This window comes from Cardiocondyla obscurior, linkage group LG08 (assembly GCF_019399895.1).
Source record: "Cardiocondyla obscurior isolate alpha-2009 linkage group LG08, Cobs3.1, whole genome shotgun sequence".
In the NCBI taxonomy this organism is placed as follows: Eukaryota; Metazoa; Arthropoda; class Insecta; order Hymenoptera; family Formicidae; genus Cardiocondyla; species Cardiocondyla obscurior.
In genome coordinates, this window is record NC_091871.1 from 1,028,203 (window position 1) to 1,048,344 (window position 20,142).

At 31.2% G+C, this 20,142-nt stretch overlaps 6 protein-coding genes across 11 annotated transcripts; 3 read left to right on the forward strand and 3 right to left on the reverse strand.

The window, feature by feature from the left end:
- Positions 1-122: 122 nt before the first annotated feature.
- On the forward strand, positions 123-8,047 carry LOC139105133 (serine/threonine-protein kinase 11-interacting protein). Its single transcript, XM_070661062.1, has 19 exons — positions 123-297; positions 435-985; positions 1,101-1,397; positions 1,534-1,727; positions 1,831-2,134; positions 2,287-2,646; positions 2,727-2,808; positions 2,941-3,115; positions 3,175-3,313; positions 3,383-3,535; positions 4,114-4,191; positions 4,663-4,798; positions 4,897-5,021; positions 5,181-5,321; positions 5,432-5,613; positions 5,722-5,819; positions 6,045-6,247; positions 6,408-6,712; positions 6,916-8,047. Exons 2-19 carry the CDS (start codon positions 529-531, stop codon positions 7,114-7,116), a joined length of 3,630 nt encoding a protein of 1,209 aa, XP_070517163.1. The 5' UTR covers positions 123-297; positions 435-528; the 3' UTR covers positions 7,117-8,047.
- On the forward strand, positions 7,049-10,103 carry LOC139105138 (carbonic anhydrase 9). Of its 2 annotated transcripts, XM_070661073.1 has the most exons (8): positions 7,049-7,141; positions 8,317-8,382; positions 8,533-8,629; positions 8,827-8,994; positions 9,102-9,258; positions 9,339-9,444; positions 9,609-9,836; positions 9,921-10,103. In XM_070661073.1, the coding sequence occupies exons 1-8, from the start codon at positions 7,100-7,102 to the stop codon at positions 10,101-10,103; spliced, it is 1,047 nt and encodes a 348-aa protein (XP_070517174.1). In that variant the 5' UTR covers positions 7,049-7,099. The 2 variants fall into 2 exon arrangements, with proteins under 2 accessions (XP_070517174.1, XP_070517175.1); XM_070661074.1 differs by lacking the exon at positions 7,049-7,141 and having other exon boundaries at positions 8,492-8,629.
- Positions 8,645-11,536, reverse strand: LOC139105139 (guided entry of tail-anchored proteins factor 1). Its single transcript, XM_070661075.1, has 4 exons — positions 11,070-11,536; positions 10,800-10,965; positions 10,666-10,733; positions 8,645-10,559 (listed from the first exon to the last, which is right to left on the reverse strand). Exons 1-4 carry the CDS (start codon positions 11,136-11,138, stop codon positions 10,371-10,373), a joined length of 492 nt encoding a protein of 163 aa, XP_070517176.1. The 5' UTR covers positions 11,139-11,536; the 3' UTR covers positions 8,645-10,370.
- A 368-nt stretch (positions 11,537-11,904) lies between these two features.
- Positions 11,905-12,844, reverse strand: Med9 (mediator complex subunit 9). The gene is made up of 3 exons (XM_070661076.1): positions 12,636-12,844; positions 12,249-12,354; positions 11,905-12,180 (listed from the first exon to the last, which is right to left on the reverse strand). The coding sequence occupies exons 1-3, from the start codon at positions 12,737-12,739 to the stop codon at positions 12,040-12,042; spliced, it is 351 nt and encodes a 116-aa protein (XP_070517177.1). The 5' UTR covers positions 12,740-12,844; the 3' UTR covers positions 11,905-12,039.
- A 42-nt stretch (positions 12,845-12,886) lies between these two features.
- Kap3 (kinesin associated protein 3) lies at positions 12,887-17,494 on the forward strand. Of its 4 annotated transcripts, none has more exons than XM_070661064.1 (16): positions 12,887-13,121; positions 13,286-13,403; positions 13,490-13,658; positions 13,727-13,933; positions 14,032-14,168; positions 14,239-14,751; positions 14,832-15,000; positions 15,113-15,213; positions 15,294-15,512; positions 15,726-15,891; positions 16,018-16,143; positions 16,236-16,340; positions 16,465-16,550; positions 16,677-16,857; positions 16,926-17,016; positions 17,145-17,494. In XM_070661064.1, the coding sequence occupies exons 1-16, from the start codon at positions 13,096-13,098 to the stop codon at positions 17,281-17,283; spliced, it is 2,553 nt and encodes an 850-aa protein (XP_070517165.1). In that variant the 5' UTR covers positions 12,887-13,095; the 3' UTR covers positions 17,284-17,494. The 4 variants fall into 4 exon arrangements, with proteins under 4 accessions (XP_070517165.1, XP_070517167.1, XP_070517166.1 ...); XM_070661066.1 differs by having other exon boundaries at positions 16,236-16,334; XM_070661065.1 differs by having other exon boundaries at positions 15,116-15,213.
- Positions 17,495-17,637: 143 nt separating this feature from the next.
- On the reverse strand, positions 17,638-20,119 carry LOC139105137 (ribonuclease P protein subunit p40). Of its 2 annotated transcripts, none has more exons than XM_070661071.1 (6): positions 19,915-20,119; positions 19,661-19,805; positions 19,204-19,368; positions 18,923-19,048; positions 18,647-18,836; positions 17,638-18,567 (listed from the first exon to the last, which is right to left on the reverse strand). In XM_070661071.1, exons 1-6 carry the CDS (start codon positions 20,002-20,004, stop codon positions 18,246-18,248), a joined length of 1,038 nt encoding a protein of 345 aa, XP_070517172.1. In that variant the 5' UTR covers positions 20,005-20,119; the 3' UTR covers positions 17,638-18,245. The 2 variants fall into 2 exon arrangements, with proteins under 2 accessions (XP_070517172.1, XP_070517171.1); XM_070661070.1 differs by having other exon boundaries at positions 19,885-20,119.
- Between the last annotated feature and the right edge of the window lie 23 nt (positions 20,120-20,142).

Below are 20,142 nucleotides of genomic sequence, written 5' to 3' on the forward strand. Positions count from 1 at the left end.
CATACGTGCGTTACGTACGCATTGCCAACACATCTCTGAACGCCACGAGCGTGCAACGTCACTTCCGTTGGCAATCTGACGTTGCCGGCAGATCCGGTAATGTTGACACGCCACCAGCAGACATAATAGAAAAGCATAGAAAAGCCAGTTCCCGATCTGTCAGTTTCATCGAGTCTATGGTCGCCTCTCGCCATTGCTCGTCATGTTATGACCCTAATTGTTTAATAATTGCGCATTAAATAATATAAATAAATGTATTACTATTAGCCTCACGGTTTGTATTACGACGAATTTCAAGTAATTATACTTTTGTTTAAAAATGAAATGAATATTGCTGCCAGTTATAACGTTATCTCATTTATTCAAAAATTTATATATCAGAAGTGACGAACATTTTGCAACAAAACTAACGGTGTAACGCATTATTATTTTAGTTTAACATGAAGCATAAAACCTTAAAAAAGTGCAACAATAGTATGGATTAAGAAGCTTTTGTTCTGCGATATATAACGGATTAAATGACTGTGAATGATGAGTCACTCGCAGGACGTAATTAATTCGCCCGAAATAAAGGAGCTGGTGAGACTTCTTCGTCAGAATGGCGACAAGATCCTAATTGCCTCCAGCAAGTTGTCTCTATCAACAAAATTGCTACATAGTCTCAATGAAGCATTTTCAATGGTTATATCAGAATCTGAAGAATTAGATTCCTCATTTCATGTGTGTAACAGCTCTAAAATAGAAATCTTCCGTGATATAAAGTTTCTACATGATTTTGTGCAGAAGACAATAGGTTTGAAAGTGACACATTATTCTTCTGATGTTAAAGTTACCATTGACATCTCTAAGTTTAGACATTTAAAGTATTTGGAGCTGAAACAGGTATCTATTGAGTTATTAAAGGGTCTACAGAGTGTTAGAGGTCAGCTGGAAAGTATTGTATGTACTGGTAGAAAAGGAGTTTCCACAATTTATCAATTATTAGGTAACTATGTGCTTAAATGTACAAAATAATGTTGCAATTGTCTGTTAACAGTTTAATCTTATTCATAAAATTTTTATCAAATTCTTATTATTTAAAGAACTTTTTTTATTTACAGCTGCATGTGGGGGTGATGCTGGAGTTGGTTTTATATGGGCATCTTTAAAACATTTGGTGTTGCCTCATAATGCTCTTAAATGTCTAGATGAATCATTGGAATTAGTTCCTTGGCTTGAAATATTGGACTTGAGTCATAACTTGATAACTAATGCTAAAGAAATTTCTTGCTTGTCAAATTTGAGATATGTAAATTTAGGTTACAACCAATTAGAACAAGTACCTGTGTTCAATAAGGCAGTGTTGCATTCATTACAAATGTTGGTGTTGAAAAACAATTATATTGATAATTTAAGTGGTAAGTTACTATTTTTATTATTTTTTATTTCTGTTCTTGATTGATTAGTAACTATTTATTTTATGCAGAAATAAGTACATGATTAATAATTTAACAAATTATTTGTTATTCTTATTACTACAAATTTCGATTACAGGTCTTCAAGGCCTAGAATGTCTGACAGAGTTAGATTTGTCATTTAACTGCTTAATAGAGCATTTAGTCCTTTGGCCGTTGCAAACGATGTCTACTCTGTTGTGGTTATCCTTGGAAGGAAATCCTTTGTCATATCATCCAAGACATCGGCAAATGACTATAAAATATTTACATCCGAGTTTATCAGACAGCAAGGTATTACTGCATAGAGTATAATATTATAAATAAAAAATGATTAAATTACGAAAAATTGACACAGATATTCCAATGTAACACAGATTTAACTAAATTCTTGCAGTTTGTTTTAGATCATCTGCCACTTTCGAATTTGGAAAAAACTCTAGTCGCCGAAAATCGGGGTTTTTCAATATCCACTAATCAATCCGTATCTCTGACCAATTCATTGTCTATATACGTTGATACGCGACAACTCGGCGAAGATAGATTAAATCGTCAAACAGTATCATTGCCTGAAAGCCTAGAAAAGAGTATAACTAGGAGTAAAAAAAAACCAAACGTTAAAGAAGCTATCATTGATGAGATTGATCAAGAGAGAGATGAAATTAAAAAACTGCCTGACGTAGTGGCATCTTCCCGTTTAGGTAAATTTTTTTTTTTTATATTAGGTTGCATGCGTGTGCGTGTAAATGTAAATGTATAAGTAATCCAATGGAATATAATAATTAATTAATTTAATAACGGTTGCGTTATTCCGTGTATATTAACTAGTGGTAAAATAAATTTTTTTTTCTAGAATCAAAGGATTATTTGGAGACTAAAAAGCGTATTTTGGATCTACGAGAAAAATTTGGCGAGAGTAATTGGCTGAGCAGTCACGCTGGAACTTTTGTCGAGGATATTATGGGTCTTCGTTCTGCTTCACAGTCAACAGAATCACAAACATCTAAAATACAGATTTTAGATGATATTAATACAGCGTCTCTTCACGATACTCTAATTCATGCAATAGATAATAAAAAGTCTTTCAATGAGTCTGAATCACAAGAAATCGTAGAGTATATAAATGACGATAAAAAGATTTCTCAGACTGAGATATTGGACGATTTTTCAAAAACATGTGCTACACCTGTAATCGAATATGATCCCAATGAAGGTAAAACTCGCGCGATATAAAGTATTAAATAACATATTTGTGATATTGGACTCTTGATAAGTTAATATTTTTTAATTTAGAAACTGGAGATTTGTATATTGTTCAGAAAAAAAAGAATGCGGATGAAGAATTAGAAAACATCTTTCTGGTGATAACTACCGAGTAAGTGACTATTTTGTCGCATATCTGTATTTACGATTGCAATTATATTTTAACATTAAATTTTTTAAAATTATTTATAAGAAAAAACAAAAGTTACAGCTTTCTTAAAATAATTTATCGTAATACTCACAGAGACATTAAAGAGAGAGATGCAATTACGGGAAAAATTAAATTTTCTTGGTCGACAAATTCCATATTGTCTTGCGTCTTGGGCAGAAGCGATCCGCCTACAGTTGACATTATTTTTGACACCACTAGAAGAGATAGGGAGAATCGGCGATACTTTGTACAACCAGAAGATGCAAAGGTAATAGGAATCCTGCTTCGATATAATTTCATTGGGTTTATACTGTAATCTGTTTTTAGAAAATTGTAACAACAATTAATGAGCAAATAGAGATCCGGCCGATATTACTCAAAATTTTTAAGTGCATGAAGTGTTCGACGCAATTCTCGCAAGATCCGGAATCATATAACGTGACGTCCGGTGGTAAAATGATGACAGGTTTGTTTTTAACGATAGGAGAAGATAATTTATTTTAAAAACAATTTTGTTAATGATGGATTTTTTCAGGTGTAAAACAGTTTAAGTGCCCTACATGTGACAGTAGCTTAGTCATCGAAATAGAAACTACATCTAACGTAGACACTCAACAAATAAAGAATCAGCTAACAGAGAATCCAACGAAGCTTAATCTAGCACATTCTGAATCATTCTCTAGTATTGGTAAGTCTATCACGCAATATTAATATTATCGTATCCTGTTAGTGTATTAAGATTTTTTTTACATAAAAGTGGAAATTTATTAAAAACATGCACAATCTGTACGGATTCTTGATGTGGTATCGCGAACATAATTGTAATGTCGCATCGTAGTAATTTAAATTTTAATTTATTTTAATTTTAAAAGTTTAATTTCCGCGAGACAATTATTGGAAAGAAATTAGAATTAGCAAGATTAAAACCTATTAAATTAAAAGAAATAATACTATATAATGTTACGATTGTCTTATGGTTTTTTTTTTTAAAGTAAATTTCTAAAAATTATACCTTTATATGTGAGTCAGTATGTACAATTTGTGCAAAACTATTAATCGTGTTGAAGTTGATCTGATAATTATTTAACTTCTAATATAATTAATTAAATTTTTTTAATTAGTTAATTAAATAATAGCGAATGCACTTTAATGGTAATTAATATGTTATTGTTGATGTGCATATTACATACATACTGATTGTGTGCGCGCGTTTACACGTTTTATACCACATTTAATGGGAACTGTAACATACTAATACCGGTGCAGGTGGAATGGAAAGTGGAGCTAAATCCGTTACCACTTCTTTGGTGCACTCCGACTCTCACCCTCAAGCTCGAGTCTGCTGTAAGCTTCAGCTACAATAATTTATGTTACAGCATTTTTTAATATTCTTCTTTTTTTCACTCTCTTTCTTTCTCTCCCTATCCCCCTCTTATTATCTTCCCTTTCTCTCTAAATTATTTTTTAAATATAATTTTTAACTTCGGGAAAAATACTCTTTTTGCGGCTGATACGTTTAAATTTTTCTTTTTATACAGTAAAAAATTAAGCATTTATATCTTTAATACAATTTTATTTTCCTCTCTTTTCTACTCCTCTCTTCTACTCTTTTGTTTCATATATAAAAACATTTATAATTTTCTATTTTTATTTCTGTAAGCGCCACGTATTTTTTTTTAATTGACATGTTTGATTTATGTAAAATATTTATGTAAGATATTTCTTTGATTCATTATTTTTCTCTTTTTCAATTTTCAGAAATATTAACAAGCAATTAAATACTTATCTTTCTTAATTAATATTTATTATTATCAGGTTCAGCAACGAGTTTAGAAGAGTCGAGGGAGTCAACACCGTCCACAAATGTCCCGACAAAAAAATATGAGAGTGACATAGAGATACTCAGTAATCCAAGCCAGAGTAGCATTGAAGTCTTGGATGAAACTCTAAAGTTAGTCTGCTACTTTTTCATGCAATTCATGTTTTCTTATCATCTTATCGTCTATTCATTATATTGTTTCATATTTCAATCAATATCCGTTAATGTAGGACAAATGTAACACCAAATCGAAAACGTTCGACGGAAGAGAAACGTGCTGCGATCGCTCCTTCTTTAATAACTATACCAGATGCAACGCCAGTTATGACAGGTTTAACAGAAAGCAGTTCTTCAGGTTCGTATTTTTTATTTTTTCCTCTCTTTTTCAAATAATTAAATAAAATTATTGAGTCTTTTAATGAAATGTGCAGTATTTACGCAATTGTCTTGTTATTATTATGTAATAATTATACGTGAAGTTTATGAGATTTAAATTAAACAAAATTATTTGTAGGTTCGTTGACAGACAGCATATGCACAGCATATGAAAATAAGATGATCAAATCGACGAACACTGATGCAAAGTCTCATAGTAGTGATGGCGAGAAAGACATTGCGTTTACTCCTATGACAAGCTTAACATCGATGCTAGGAGGTAAAATTAACAAATTTTAATATTAATATTACGGTTTAATTTTATCGCGGCGTAAAAATTAATAGCAATGTCATTATTCATTTATATATCTCTATATATGTTATGTTCAGGCTTGCTACAGAGTATCAAGATCGGTGGCAAAACCTTAAAAGGTGAAGAAACATCAAATTTTTTTGGTGGTAATGTGCAATATTCGTATACTGATTTTAGCAGCATAGATCATAGGATCAAACTGCACATCATTCTAAATGTATTCGAACATGAGAATGAAGAGCTCGTATTTCTTCTCAAGGTATCTTGAATTTAACGAATAATATACGCCAAGTTCAAATTAAGTCGTAAGATCGTAGAATTCTCTTTTTCACGTGCTGTCTTTTTCACGCTTTTCTCATCTATATAGGCTGAAATTTTAATGCCTTCTATGCAAGAGACATTTCCTGGATGTTTAGTATTGTCTACGTCTAAACTTTACGTTCTCAGGATCGACGGACCAGAAGGGTAAGGGTATCGTACTTATTATGAATTTAAATATCCAAAATTATAAAAATATTAACAGAAACTAAAAACAGTGTTTATAGTCCGTTTTTATTTTTAAAATAATTATTAAAAACTGGTTTTATGTGATTACTCCGATGTTAATTAATAGTAATAAAAGTTATTCTTAGTCACTAAAAAACACAGAGAGAGAAAGAGGACAAGAAAATTAACAGAAATTTGTAATAGGGAGGATCCACAACGTTGGCTTCACAAAGAAATTAGTTGGACAACGGATAGATTAAGGTCTTTCGTGCCGCTGCCATTTAAGCAGGGTGTTTCGATAGAGTTGGAACAGTCTAGTAAAGTCAGCGAGGAGCATCTCGCCATTATTCTGCTCTGTATTCTGCAAGATTTTCAAAGAACGTCAAATTTTCTATTTTATATCACGGGTAAGTAAATGTATTCTAGTATTGAAATATTTAATTAATTGCTAAACAGATTTCGTTTCGGAATCGGAGAAAAAACATCGAGACAAACAAAAGTACAATATATCCCAAGAGTAAGCTTGATTTATATTTTGTTTATTTTCTATGTTTTTATTGATTTCAGATTTGCAATTGCCTGCAAGTTGCGAAGTAGAATTCTCTATTCCAGAGCGTTACAGTATTCTTATGCATAATATACTAACGAATACTGCCAATTATCAGACTGGGGATACTGTACGATTATTAGCAATATTTTCTTCTGCAATCCTGAAATGTCAAAACGTTTCCACCAAACTGAAACTGTCAGGATTAATAGTGACGGGTGCGACATTAGTGATATTGAGAGACGACGTTCGATGGCTTATACCAGGCAACGATAAAGAGCCTTTGATTGCTAAGGAGCAGGCTATGAGCAATTTGATTGGAATAGTTAGTAATTTCTATTAATTACCGCAACTTAAAAAGTGTTTTAACCAGTTGCATTTGATGCAATTTTAATAGAACATAATTTTTTTTTTTTTTTATTAAGAAAATACATTATACAAAATACACATTTTGCGATTTAGGCGCACGCATTCTTTACGCATATTATTAAATAATTATTTTCAAATTATAATGCAATAATTTTACAGGAACATTGCAATAATTGGTTGATTTTGAATTTCTTGGATGATATTGCGGGTCTCGAGGAAACCTGGACCTTGGAATTCGTTTCTCCTGGTGCTGTCGAGGCTGTCATAAATTCTATTCAGCCACCATGGGAGGAGTTATTCTCGATACCTTTGCAAATAACTACTCGTAGTATAACGCAAGATAATGCAGAGAAAGTTTGAACGGCACTTAAATCAAATCTCTCTAGTAAGTTTTTGTACATCAGTTTAATGAACTTTTTTGGCTTGCAATTAAAATTTGAAAAGTTTAAAGTTTATGTAATCTACAGTTTTGAAGAGTTCGTAATATTGCAAAAGATTAAATTTACCATTATATAGTGAGAAAGAAAATTAGAAGTTCAACGATATAAATTAAAAGTATTATATTAAATTAAAAAGAAAAACGCGGTTACTTTAAGCAAATTATTTTAAATTTTAAATGCTATTTTAATAGATGGGTTCTTTTTTTCCTGCACTTTTATTATAGTCCAATGTTTTATGGTGTTTAACATCGATTTCGTTAGAAAAGATTGTGTGGCGTATGGTTTGTGGTAAACACTGGCGCTGAACGACGATAGTTGAATATAGATTTTCTATGAATGTATATACAAAGACATCTCGATATAAGTATAAAGAAATAATTAATTCTCGGTAGAAAAACCTGAAAAGATCGTAGCGTTTAAAACAGATTTTTTAAAAATCGTTCAAGAGAATGGCAAGATCTTTATCTTGTTGTTATATGTATAAAGTGTATAATTCTCAATAATTGTTAATAGAACTCTTAATTGTAAATACTTAATCAATTATGCCTTCCTTCATATCGCATCTTTTGAGCCAAAGTTTCTTGATGGTACGTGTACGTAAAACACGTACGATTTCTTGTATACAACTTTCATGATTTACATTATACATCGTTTCGTTGACACTTTAGTTATTAAACTATCTTTGATCAATATAAAATTATCCGATATTTGTCTGTGATATGTATATTTGAAATTTTACAATAAACGCAACACTCAGGTATTTTATTGTAGATATTCATATCGTGAAAATATTGTAATTTATATTTTATAACAAAGCGTATAAATAAATTATAATTACGATCTTGAGACAATGTCTTTTAAACTCTTTTTATGTATAATGTATCATCGAAAGGCGAATGTAATAAAGTAAAGTGTCCTACTTTAATGTATCTTACGCATTATTTTAGCGGAAAGAACATCTTGCTATACTTTTGTGCTGCGAGACGCGACTGTAATTTGAAAGATTACAACATGTGCAGCCAATAATGATATGCATCGCTGCTAATATTTAACGGACACACTCGTTCTCGATATCTTGCAACTACATTTGGGTTATATATTTGTTTGCTATTCCTTCCAGCGTAACTGTCTGTCGACGTGCCGTACGTGTATACCTTGGTACACACGTTTCTTGCAAAGGATAAACGTAAGTTGACTTAAACGTCGTAAGAAAAAAAAAATAAAAATAAAAGACGCGCAAAGTAACGAACGACAAATCATATATAAATTAGAAAATTATCTTTTAAAATACACAGTAGTACATGGATCATATAATTTTAATGAAAAACAAATTCAGAGAATGCATCATATCCTACAAGTTTTAACGCCGACATGGTTCGTTTTCATCTTTATATCGCGTAATGGAATTAATGGTTTCGGATACAGTAAGAGAGGTAAGGCAACAGGCAAAGATTTTAATCACCATTTATTTTGCAAATCAGTTTAAACTTGATATGAAAGTATCAAAAGATCTTCTTAGTGGAATCTTCTTAGTTTCTTTATCTTATAAATTAACAGATTAATTTAGTTCCAAAAATAAAACATGTTTAAAGACATTTAAAGAAATGCTTAAAATGAGGCTTTATTTTAGAGCAACATTTGTGGCCGCAAAAGTACGAGTCGTGTGCAGGAGAACTACAATCACCAGTGGCTATATCTACATCGAAAGCGATCGCTTTGCCACTTCCAGCTCTCGAGATGGTCGGTTATCATGATTTTCTTCCAACGCCACAAGTATTAATAAATAACGGCCGAACTGGTATAAATATATACTTTTAATTTTCATACATGACTTTATGGATTGCCTACTTATTCACTTTCACGGAAAAAAAAAAAAAAAAAAATAACGCGCCTCTTTTTTTTCAGTTAAACTTATTGTGAAGAAAAATGCAACATACGAAAGATCGCCGTATATATTCGGTGCCATACTAAAACAGAATCAACAATATGAAATGGAAGAACTGCATTTTCACTGGGGCATCAAAAATAGTAAAGGGGCCGAACATGTATTAAACGGCGTAAGGTAACGACTATATTCGCTAAAAACGACGTTATAAAAAATGCCGAATTTAATAACAAACGATTCAAAATCAATATTCGTAGGTATCCGATGGAAATGCACATTGTACATCGTAATACGGCATATCCCAATATTTCGCATGCGTTACGGCACGAGGATGGTTTGGTCGTTGTAGCTACTTTTTTTCAGGTGGGTTGACTCGCTTAAAAATTATCTTATCACTTTTTAAGCTTTACATTATCGTCTGAAATAATTCAAATAATATATGTGTTATCCGTACAAGTGAAAAAAAAATATGTAAAATAATTACTGCTTAGAAATAAAAGTACTTAAATGAATTAACGTATTTTCAGTTGCAAGATGAAGATAACACACTCGTACGACCTCTCATACAGAAGTTACCGGATGTGCAATGGGCGCATACAGAGCGATCAGTTAACATATCTATCACTTTAGCATCTTTGATACCATCCAACACCGATGTATTTTATACATACAAAGGTTCTCTCACAACTCCGCCTTGTAGCGAGGTAGTCACCTGGATAATTTTCGCTATTCCAACGCCACTATCTGTCCGTCAAGTATGTCTTTTATTACAAGAAATAAAAGACTAATTTCTTTTAATGACAAATATAACAAAATATTATCTCATTTTATCTTTATAGATAAACACATTTCGGAAACTTTCAAACGGCGAGGAAACATTAGGTGACAATTTTAGACTATTGCAAGATATCGGTCAACGTAAGATATATACTAGAAGATTGGACTCGTCACTCTGGGCGAAAGATATTAAGCGTAATAATTCACAATTAAATATTACAGACTTAAGTTGGTTCTGGTTATAACGAAATAATTTGTAATCGACAAAGTTTACTTTTCGTCTTTCGATCTGTAATTTGTACAAAACTGAAAAGTTTACTGCTGCCGTGAAATTCGATTATTCATTTTTCTAGATCACTCGACGCTCCTTCGAGTTTACAATCACGAGAGAAAAAGAGCCCTAACGCTTAAACGATAAAAAGCGATATCCGTAATTACAAGCTGCTCTTGATTTTCTCTTTTAATTCATAACAAAATTAAATTATTAATTATTTGTACAAAAATTTATTAGATCACGTATGAAGTTTTTTAAATGCAGATATTCCTAATCGGGTGATACTAAGCCACATTAGTAGAGAAATGGCGTTTTCGTGCTGACATGGCCAACTCAAAAGATTTTGAATTGGCCACAATATATCCTTTGGAAGAATAATGACTGGCTCGTTTTTATACATATACAATAGTCGCAAAATTAAAATACCCTGAAACAATATAGAGTTCAATAGGAATTGCATTTACATTATTTTGCTTTCAATTTTATAATTTTATATCGCGACGATGAAAGAATTGCTTAAGCAAGCTACTTACATTTAATGCACGAAAGACATAAATTAGTAACATCCTAAGTTTTAATACACGATTTGTTCGTTGCTTTACTGTAAAAAAAAAAAAATTGACAAAATAATATCGGCATTATACCTTATATTTGTTTTAAAACTTACCGTTTTTTACCAAGATGCCCTCGACGTTGTTGGATCGACGTAGGAGCTTTATATATCTGGCAAACTCATCTACCATTGAGATTCCTGCCATTTCTTCCTTCAAATTACTCAGTTCTTTCTGCAATCCGACGTCATATCGGTTTGGTACGTACACACGTGAGAAAACCTGTAATTTATACAACTTTAAATACTAGATATCCAAGCAATAATAAAGCAAAAAAATGCTTTATTGCGTTCGTTAAGAATTATAGATTTTTCAAAGGTACTTACAAATTTAATCAGAAATGGTGCAATGTCATCCAGAATACAGCTGGCGGTGGCTATTATAAACAAATCCATAGATGACGTGAGGAGAGTAACGTATTTGCAATTATTTCTTGTCACTTATTTGTATGCAGCTTGAACGTAACTTTAAAAAGATTTACATCGACGTGATTAGCATCTCTCGTCATATAAATTCGGCAAATGCATTTGATCATCCAGGTAATCAATATAGCAATAATATAACAAACAAATGTTGAGCCGTATTCCTTCAGATCTTTTAAAAAATACTTTCTTCCCAACACGTATTTAGAAATCCTTCAAAAATCCCTTTTTTCCCTTGTTTAATGTGCATGCATCGATGTAATGATATACGACACAGCTTCCTCTTTTTGTATAACCTTTAAAAACTGTGATCGTGTTCGGGCCACGTCGTCGGCGCTCGGCGACGGTCGCACGGTGATACAATTTTTATTATTTTTATACAACTATGCATAAATTATTAATTGTCTGCTATAATTTGATTAGAAGGTATAAAATTAATAAAAATCTTATTTTACGTGAAAAATTTTTAGAACACATTATATTTTACTGGGAAAATTTTACAGACATAAATTACTTAATTACTACCGCAATTAAGATACAGGAACCATATATAAGGTTTAACAAATAAATTATGTGGAATTATAAATTATTTTTTAAATTTATTTTTTTCTTCTTCTAATTGTCGCTTCAATTGATCTGCGATATCTTTTAGCTGTTTAATGAAGTCTTGTGGATTAGAGATAGGACGACGCGTTCCGTTAATCATACCTGCTCTCGTCAACACATATACCACAAATTGCGCGGTGTGTCTTATCGGTTTGGATTCCGCTAATCTATTAATTAAGTTCTCATTATTTAATAGATATCGAAAAAGAAACCTTAAAGGCATTCTTGAAAATTATTTCTTTATATGTCTTTCCAGCAGATGCAATTTTTACACTTTTGGTATCTCAAATGTGCATGTGTTACGATATTTTAATAGAAGTTCACGCTTCAGTCTTAGTTGCTTGCGCAAAGTTTCGAGCTTTTGTAATTGTTCTTCTTTACTATATTCTATTCCAGGTAATCTTTTAATCTATAAAAATAAATACAACAGTAGACACAGAAGAAAATAATATCACATTTATGTAAGGATACTATTACCTGTGATCTTGCCGAATCTAATTTCTTCTGTAATTCTAGGATTTTGTGGCTAGTGTCTTGCGACTCTTTTGCCTTTTGCGTAGTGTCATGTGGATCTTTCTCAACGCTAAAAATTACGACACTATAATCGATCTAATAATAACGCTTATGAAAAAAACAATTCATATATATATTTTACATATATTACATAAAAAATATAAACAGAAAAAAATAACAGCAACAAAAAACAAAAGTGCGACGAAATATTTTAGACAAGTTTATCAAATAAAAAGAATTGTAGATTAAAAAATATTCTGATCCTAATTGGTTTGAGGTTATATGACCGCTTTCAAACCTCAAATTTAATTAACCAAAAAATTAGAAGAAAGAGTCATCGAGAATAAATACCTGCGAATAATCTCATAAATTAGCGGTAAAATTTCTATGTCTAGATCGTCGACGGTGAATTGTGTCCTCAGCGAAACGTCTTCCGCTAATTCCACCGTCTCCATTATAACGTCGCGAGCTTTTGATATGATTGGTCAATTTCTTATGACATGTCGCTAACACTGCGTTCGGCGAAACAACCGTTTACTGAGCGCTCACTATGCGGTTGTTTCGCTGAATGCACCAACTTTTGTCGCTACGCTCATGTCGCTCGGCACGCAGCCGCTTGCCGGATGATGGCCGCCGTGGCGTCTGCGCTTCTGTCTTCTGCTCCGGATTCCGATATATGGGTTTGACGGATTTTCTCACCATGGAGATGGAGAGCAATCGCAAATAAATCGACAAGAAAGAGAATCCGCGAGTTGTACGTAAACGGCGTACGAAAGAATTATCACGACCGTGGAATCTAGTGAGCGACAAAATGGATGAAGCAAAATTTTTGAAGAGGTGAGGGGAGGCTGACCGCCTCGCATCTGTCAAACAGTCCGTCGGTCAACTGTCAGTCGCGTAAAATATAATATACATACGCAACGCTCTTAGAACGGTCGTAACACAATAATTTCACGTAGATATCGTTAATTTCTCACGCAATTAAATTGTTATTTAATTAGGAAAGTGAGATCCGGGACGTTGGACGTTCACCCGACGGAAAAGGCTTTGGTAGTGAATTACGATGTCGAAGCGTTGATACTGGGCGAACTGGGGGATCCCATGCTCGGCGATCGCAAGGTATGTTTTATTTAATTTACCTAAAGAAACAATTGACTTATCACTCATCTATGAATTATTTGACATATTTTTACTTTTGCATACAGGAATGCCAAAAAATAATCAGATTAAAGAGCTTGAATGCAGACACAAATGTTTCTCTTTTGGCCAAAGAAGTAATAGAGAAGTGCTCTTTAATACACGAATCCAAGCTGCGTGAGGTTGAACAGCTGATTTATTATCTGCAAAATCGAAGGACAAATGATACCAGTGGAGGTAATGCAATGTGCTTTTGCAAAGCCCTAGAAATTTATTTATACTAATTTTTTTTTTTTTTTCTACAGGTAATAGTAGTAATTCTCATCCTCCAAGACCAGTGTCATCAAATTCAGTAACTACTGAGAACAGTGAAATTGAACGTGCAGTCATTAGTAATGTTGACAGTTATATTGAATTGTTGTATGAAGAAATACCAGGCAAAATTAAAGGTTCTTTGTTAATTTTACAATTAGCAAGAGTACCTGATAATCTTTTAGAATTGACAAAAAATGGTAATTTTTACATTAGTATTTTTTTTAATGACAATATTAGGTATGGTTTAAAATATTATATTAAAATAATATATTAATAAAATTATGTTTTTGCACAGAATCATTATTAAGTGCACTAGCTCGAGTCCTAAGAGAAGATTGGCGTCGCAGCATAGAACTGTCCACAAACATTATTTATATTTTCTTTTGCTTTTCAACATACAGTCAGTTTCATAATATTGTGCTTGAATACAGAGTAAGTTTTAAACATTGATAAAACTAAGATCGCATATCTCCACATTTATATTTCTTTTTTTCACATACAGATCGGTTCTCTTTGTATGGATATAATCGATTTTGAATTACATCGTTATGACCAGTGGAAGGAGGACATGGAAAAACGCCGGAAACAGTTCGAAAACACCACTGGTTTAACATTCTTTCCGGCGAATAATAATGACAATTGTGATAGAAAGATCAGAATTATCGATGATATTTGGAATATGGAGGGTCCGTTGGATTACGAAATTAAGAGACGGTCTGCTGAAATACCTCTAACTGTGTCTGAAAGCGATATTAAAAAGTTAAAAGAGGAGCTTGAAAAGAGTCGCAAAAAATTCAAGAGTTTGACTAAGAAGCAGGAACAACTATTGCGTGTTGCGTTTTATCTACTCTTAAACATTGCCGAGAATGCTATAAAAGTCGAAAGAAAAATGCGTAAAAAAAATGTTATCGGTATGCTAATTAAAACACTAGACAGAACAAATACTGATCTGTTGATTCTTGTTGTCACATTTTTAAAGAAATTATCCATCTTCCGCGAGAACAAAGACCTTATGGTAATATTTAAATAAAGTTTTATATAAATATAAATATATACGTGATAAAATAAAGTAAATTTTCTCTTTGATATTTACAGGCAGAAGAAAATATTATAGACAAATTGCCGAGACTTTTACAAAATAATAATGCTGATCTTGTGTTAAGCACTTTAAAATTGTTATTTAATCTCTCTTTCGATGCTAAATTGAGAATGAGAATGATTAGAGTTGGTATGTTACCAAAATGGATAAAATTACTTAGCCAAGGTAAGATATACATTTAAAGAGTAAAATTGTACATTTATATAATTTATTTTTAATATCAGAAGGTATAAAATAATTTATTATGTTTGTATATTACGTATTATTATGTTTACAGCAGACGTAAAAAATAAAAGTACGATTGTGGGATTACTCTATCACGCCAGTATGGACGACAAAGTAAAAGCAATGTTCACAAATACTGATTGCATTCCTATGGTATATAAAAATCTATTAAGTTTTAATATAAACGTAATAAATTAAAAATTTATTTTATAACGTTTATACGTTCTGTTCAGATAATAAACATGATATTAAATTCCGAGGACGAATATGTAAGGACTGAATTAATAGCGCTTGGTATAAATTTAGCTATTAACAATAAAAACGCGCAATTAATGGTGGAAAATAATCGTTTGCAAGGTCTCATAAAAATTGCATTTAGAAATCAAGATGCTCTTGTGATGAAGATGATTCGAAATATTTCCCAACACGACTCGACGAAAGAAAACTTTGTCGTAAGTTAAAAATTAATATTAATATTATTACAATAAGTAAGCAGTTGTTGCCATTAATAATTTGCTCATGTATATGTGATGTATGTATGAAGTGTATTTTCCCTTGTGAGGTGCACTGCGGACTTTCGTTCCGCTCACAATTTTTAACGTGATAAAAAAAAAAAAAAAAAAAAAAAAAATTAAAGCTTATATTTGCTCGTGTATATTTAATAGGAATTTGTCGGTGATTTTGCTATGGCTCTGACTCAGTCTGATTCTCAAGACTTTATATTAGAAGTAATTGGCGTGTTAGGCAATTTAGAATTGTCTGATTTGGATTATTCTCAAATCATTCAACGCTGCAATCTTATACCATGGATACGCAATAATTTAGTTCCAGGTACGATCTTTTTCTCTTTTATCTCACATCGTTCTTTCTTTTAAATGCTAAATACAAGAGAAAGCGAAGTATTTAATCTTACTCTAATTTTTCATTTTATTTGTATGCTATCTTTCATATTTTCAGGTAAAGCGCAAGATGACATAGTTCTCGAAATCGTAATATTTCTGGGCACTGCAGCTCACGACGAAGATTGTGCTCGTTTGTTATGTAAAGCTGATATACTTCTCTCTCTTATCGAATTGCTTAAAGGTACGTGTTAAAAATTAAGCGTGCAATAAAGTTATATGTATTTTTACATCCAAAGAAAAATCAGCCACTTTCAATAAATAATATCGTTTCAGCTAAGCAAGAAGATGATGAAATAGTTTTGCAAATTATTTATGTTTTTTATCAAATTGCAAAACACGATTCAACCAGAGATTATTTGATTCGCGAGACTGGTAATGGTAATATATTATCAATTTTATTTGTTGGATCTGTTAATGGCTCACAATACGGCAAATATACATTAAGAATATCTTTAAATTTTCTACACGAATAAAACTAAAAAATTGTGATTTGTTTTTGCAGAAGCCCCTGGATATCTTATCGATCTAATGCATGATAAAAACCCTGCAATTAGAAAAGTCTGTGATACATGCTTGGATGTTATTGCCGTAAGTAATTAATAACTCAGATGCAAGTTTATTTTTATAAGTTTGATAAAAAGAATATTAATGATTTATGTTACAAAAATAATTTTTACGGCGTTATAAAAATTTCTAATTATTAAAATATCCTAGATATGTAATAAGAACTGGGCAGCTCGCATAAAAGTAGAAAAGTTTCGATCGCATAATCAGCAATGGTTAGAAATGGTCGAGTCTGTCGGAACAGATTCGATGAATCATATGTTACCAGACGATGATCTATCTCCGTTCATTAGCGGTGATCTACTAAAACATACCATATTGTTTCCCTCTGGTAATTTATTAATTTGTATTTTTTTAATAAAATTATTATATTTGTAATCATTTATCACTCTTGCATAGGCAATGCAGCATCATTTAATGCAGATGATGGATTTTCAACTATGAAAAATTCATCGGAATCATCTGAAAATCCCAGTCGACCTGTCAGTAGGTACGTGTGTATGTAATTCTTGTAATGTGTCGGTTCTTAAGTCATATATGTATATACCTTAAATTTAAATTGATTACACAAAATTATATTAATATAAAAATTAATCAGAGAAATTATTTATATTTTAGGTATCGAGATCTCGACGAAATAGGCGATCTCGTAGCGCGATCTAAGTCCCGCATGTCCGTTGCTTCAGCTATAGAAGACTCTTATTATAATTCCCGAATAAAATTCAGTGACACGGATAGTTCCCACGTATTAATCTGAAGATTGATTCAAAAACATTCTAATATGGATACGTGATTTAACTTTTTAAAAAAGATGCCTAATATATTTTACATTATCTTGATATTACATATATGTTTAATATTAAAAAAAAAATGTTTGCTACTGTTTACAAAGTTATGCCTGCTTGAGGTAAAAGATTTTATTATATAGACTGCTTTGATCTCCTAGTAAAGTATCTTAGTACCTTTTATTTTTTACATTTTTTAAATATTAATTTATTTATAAGCGTCAGTTTTACATTGACGTGTCTAATTTTATTATGTTGCAAAATAGTATTAAGTTTATTCAGATCTCTTTTTATCTTGTGATAAGCTTCAGTCTAAATAGTGTGGTAATGCATATGTGTAAAATTAGTATTAATGATGGTACAGAGATATTTGTCGTAATATTTATATTGTGAAGATCAGTTAATAAAAAGGCAAGTGGTGTACGGAAATAGCGAATACAATTTAGAGTAACGGTAGCAACGGAGTTATATATATAAGAGAGTGAAACTTTCTTATTCGTGCAGCATATTGTGCAATAGGTATAGGCATATTTAACTTCTAAATATATAAATCCTTTTCATTTTCTTCGAAGAATAATTAAACAATGTACATTTGATATTGTCTCTTATTGTTCATTACACCTCTTGTTGCTTTAATATTAACTCATAATCTTTATATTAATATAAAATAATTATTTATTATATGAACAAAAGTGCATGATTTATAGCTATCATATATCCCTTATGATAAAATAAATTATAATTAAATCTCGTAAATTGTCAACGTATCGTAATTTGTGTTAAGAAGTTTTTTCTAATTTCCCTGAAATTATTTGCTTGCTTATTCAATATATAACTATAATATATTATCTTTTACTTAATTTGAATTTTTTTAAATAAAAAATCTCGGATGGGTTTTAAAATATTAATTTAATTTAATTTATTTTATTATTTATCATTTATTGTTAGAACTTAAATTTTTTTGTATTACAGCTTCACCTTGAGATCGAAATACAATAGTGTAACTGTTGTCTCCCTCGGTGAAAAATGTGTGTTCTTTTAAATCAAAACTAATGGGACTGTCCGCAAATCCTTGTACGTTTAAACTAACCCACGGTAAAGTCCTACGTGATAACACATATTCTTTTAATATATCATACACTTCTTGTGTCTTTTTTCGTGTAAAAAATCCAGTGCATTGTAAATATTGCACTTGTCCGACGTGTGTGGAAGGCAAAGAGCACTGATATGTGTTTACGTAATCCTCTCTTTTAAACCTAAAAATGTTATAGTCATTAATGTATTTTTTTAGTTTTATCAACTATTGTGAAAAATTATTTTCAAACGCGAGCATACAAATCGTCGTCAATGCTAAAGATTCCAAGCCATTCAAAAAACTCGCTATCAGTTTTGTCGCATCTGTTTTCGTAAGTTGGAATTGTTAATGAATATTTAGTTCTCTGAAAAATTTTCTGGCAACAAAGACGAATATTGTAATTGCGCGCATAAAACCACGATGCCACTGACGACGGGCACAGATTCGGTTCTGAAATATTCAAATAGTTGTATACAACAAAAACATATGTATATATAAATCAAATTTATTATAAAAAAAGCCACAAATGGGTATACCTGGTGAATCCCACGATATTATAACGTCAAATGTTTCTTTGAGTCGTTCTTTCAATGCTTTTCGAATCCTTTCATAATTCTTTTTACCAGGAATAAAACTTTTATTTGTTAGATCAATCCTCACTACTTTTTAGTATATTAAGAACAAAAAAAGGTTCAAATTTATTAAAAAGATGAATATATATATTTGTTTCAAATAAATTATTTTAAAATATGTATTTATATTCTATTCTATAATTATAAAATATAATTTATTGTTTTATTATATTGTTAATAGTTACTATAACGAGTATGAAGTTTGTGGCCAAAGACTGAGGGTTTCCCTTCTAAACCAAGTGCCTGGTAATCATTTGTTAGCAAAGAGAGAATTAAGCAGCCAGTTGGAGTTAAACAAATAGAATTCTGTAAGTCTATTTTTTTTCCTATTGTCAGGAGATTAATTTCCCCTAATATGTGAAATACAGATGTTAATAATAATATATAAACACTAAATATAAAAATTAAAGAAAAATTATGTAAATATTGAATATATAATATATTGCATACAGCACAATTCTATATCAAACTTTAATTTTGAAACTGACAATAATTTTCATAAGGTGTAAAAAAAATATGTTCTTTTTTTATATTCTTTAATTCTAAAAGAAAATATTCCTTTAATTAAAGAAAATTTTTGTTATAGCCCTGTATTTTAGAGTTGACACTATGCAGATAGCTAAAAAAAATCAATCAACTTACCTTTTTTAACGAAAGCCTCAATAAATTCAATGTTTAAAAGATCGCTGACATGCAGTTCATTTATACGATAATAATCCGTATCTTCTGATAGACAATTAAGTAAATCTTGAGAAATGGTGTTTGTGTCGGGAAGTACCACAGATATCTAACATATAAAAACGCAAATTATCTTCCGTGTGTCAACTTAGAAGCTAAATTTTGAAAGAAATTATTAATAAATGTACCGAATGATTAAAGTAATGTTTTTTCACTACCGTGGGTGGATCGCTTTTCCTATAATTGACCACATCCACGGAGGTAAAATGTGGTGGTGGTCTAAAATTCCATATCTCTGGACATATCATGTTCAAATCAAAATAAAACAGCTAGAAACAATACAAAATATTCGGCACGACCATGTGTTCGATGTGAGGAATCACTAAAATATATATCTAACCTAATCTCAATTTTCTATTTCTCCTAATATACATAAAGTTACATTA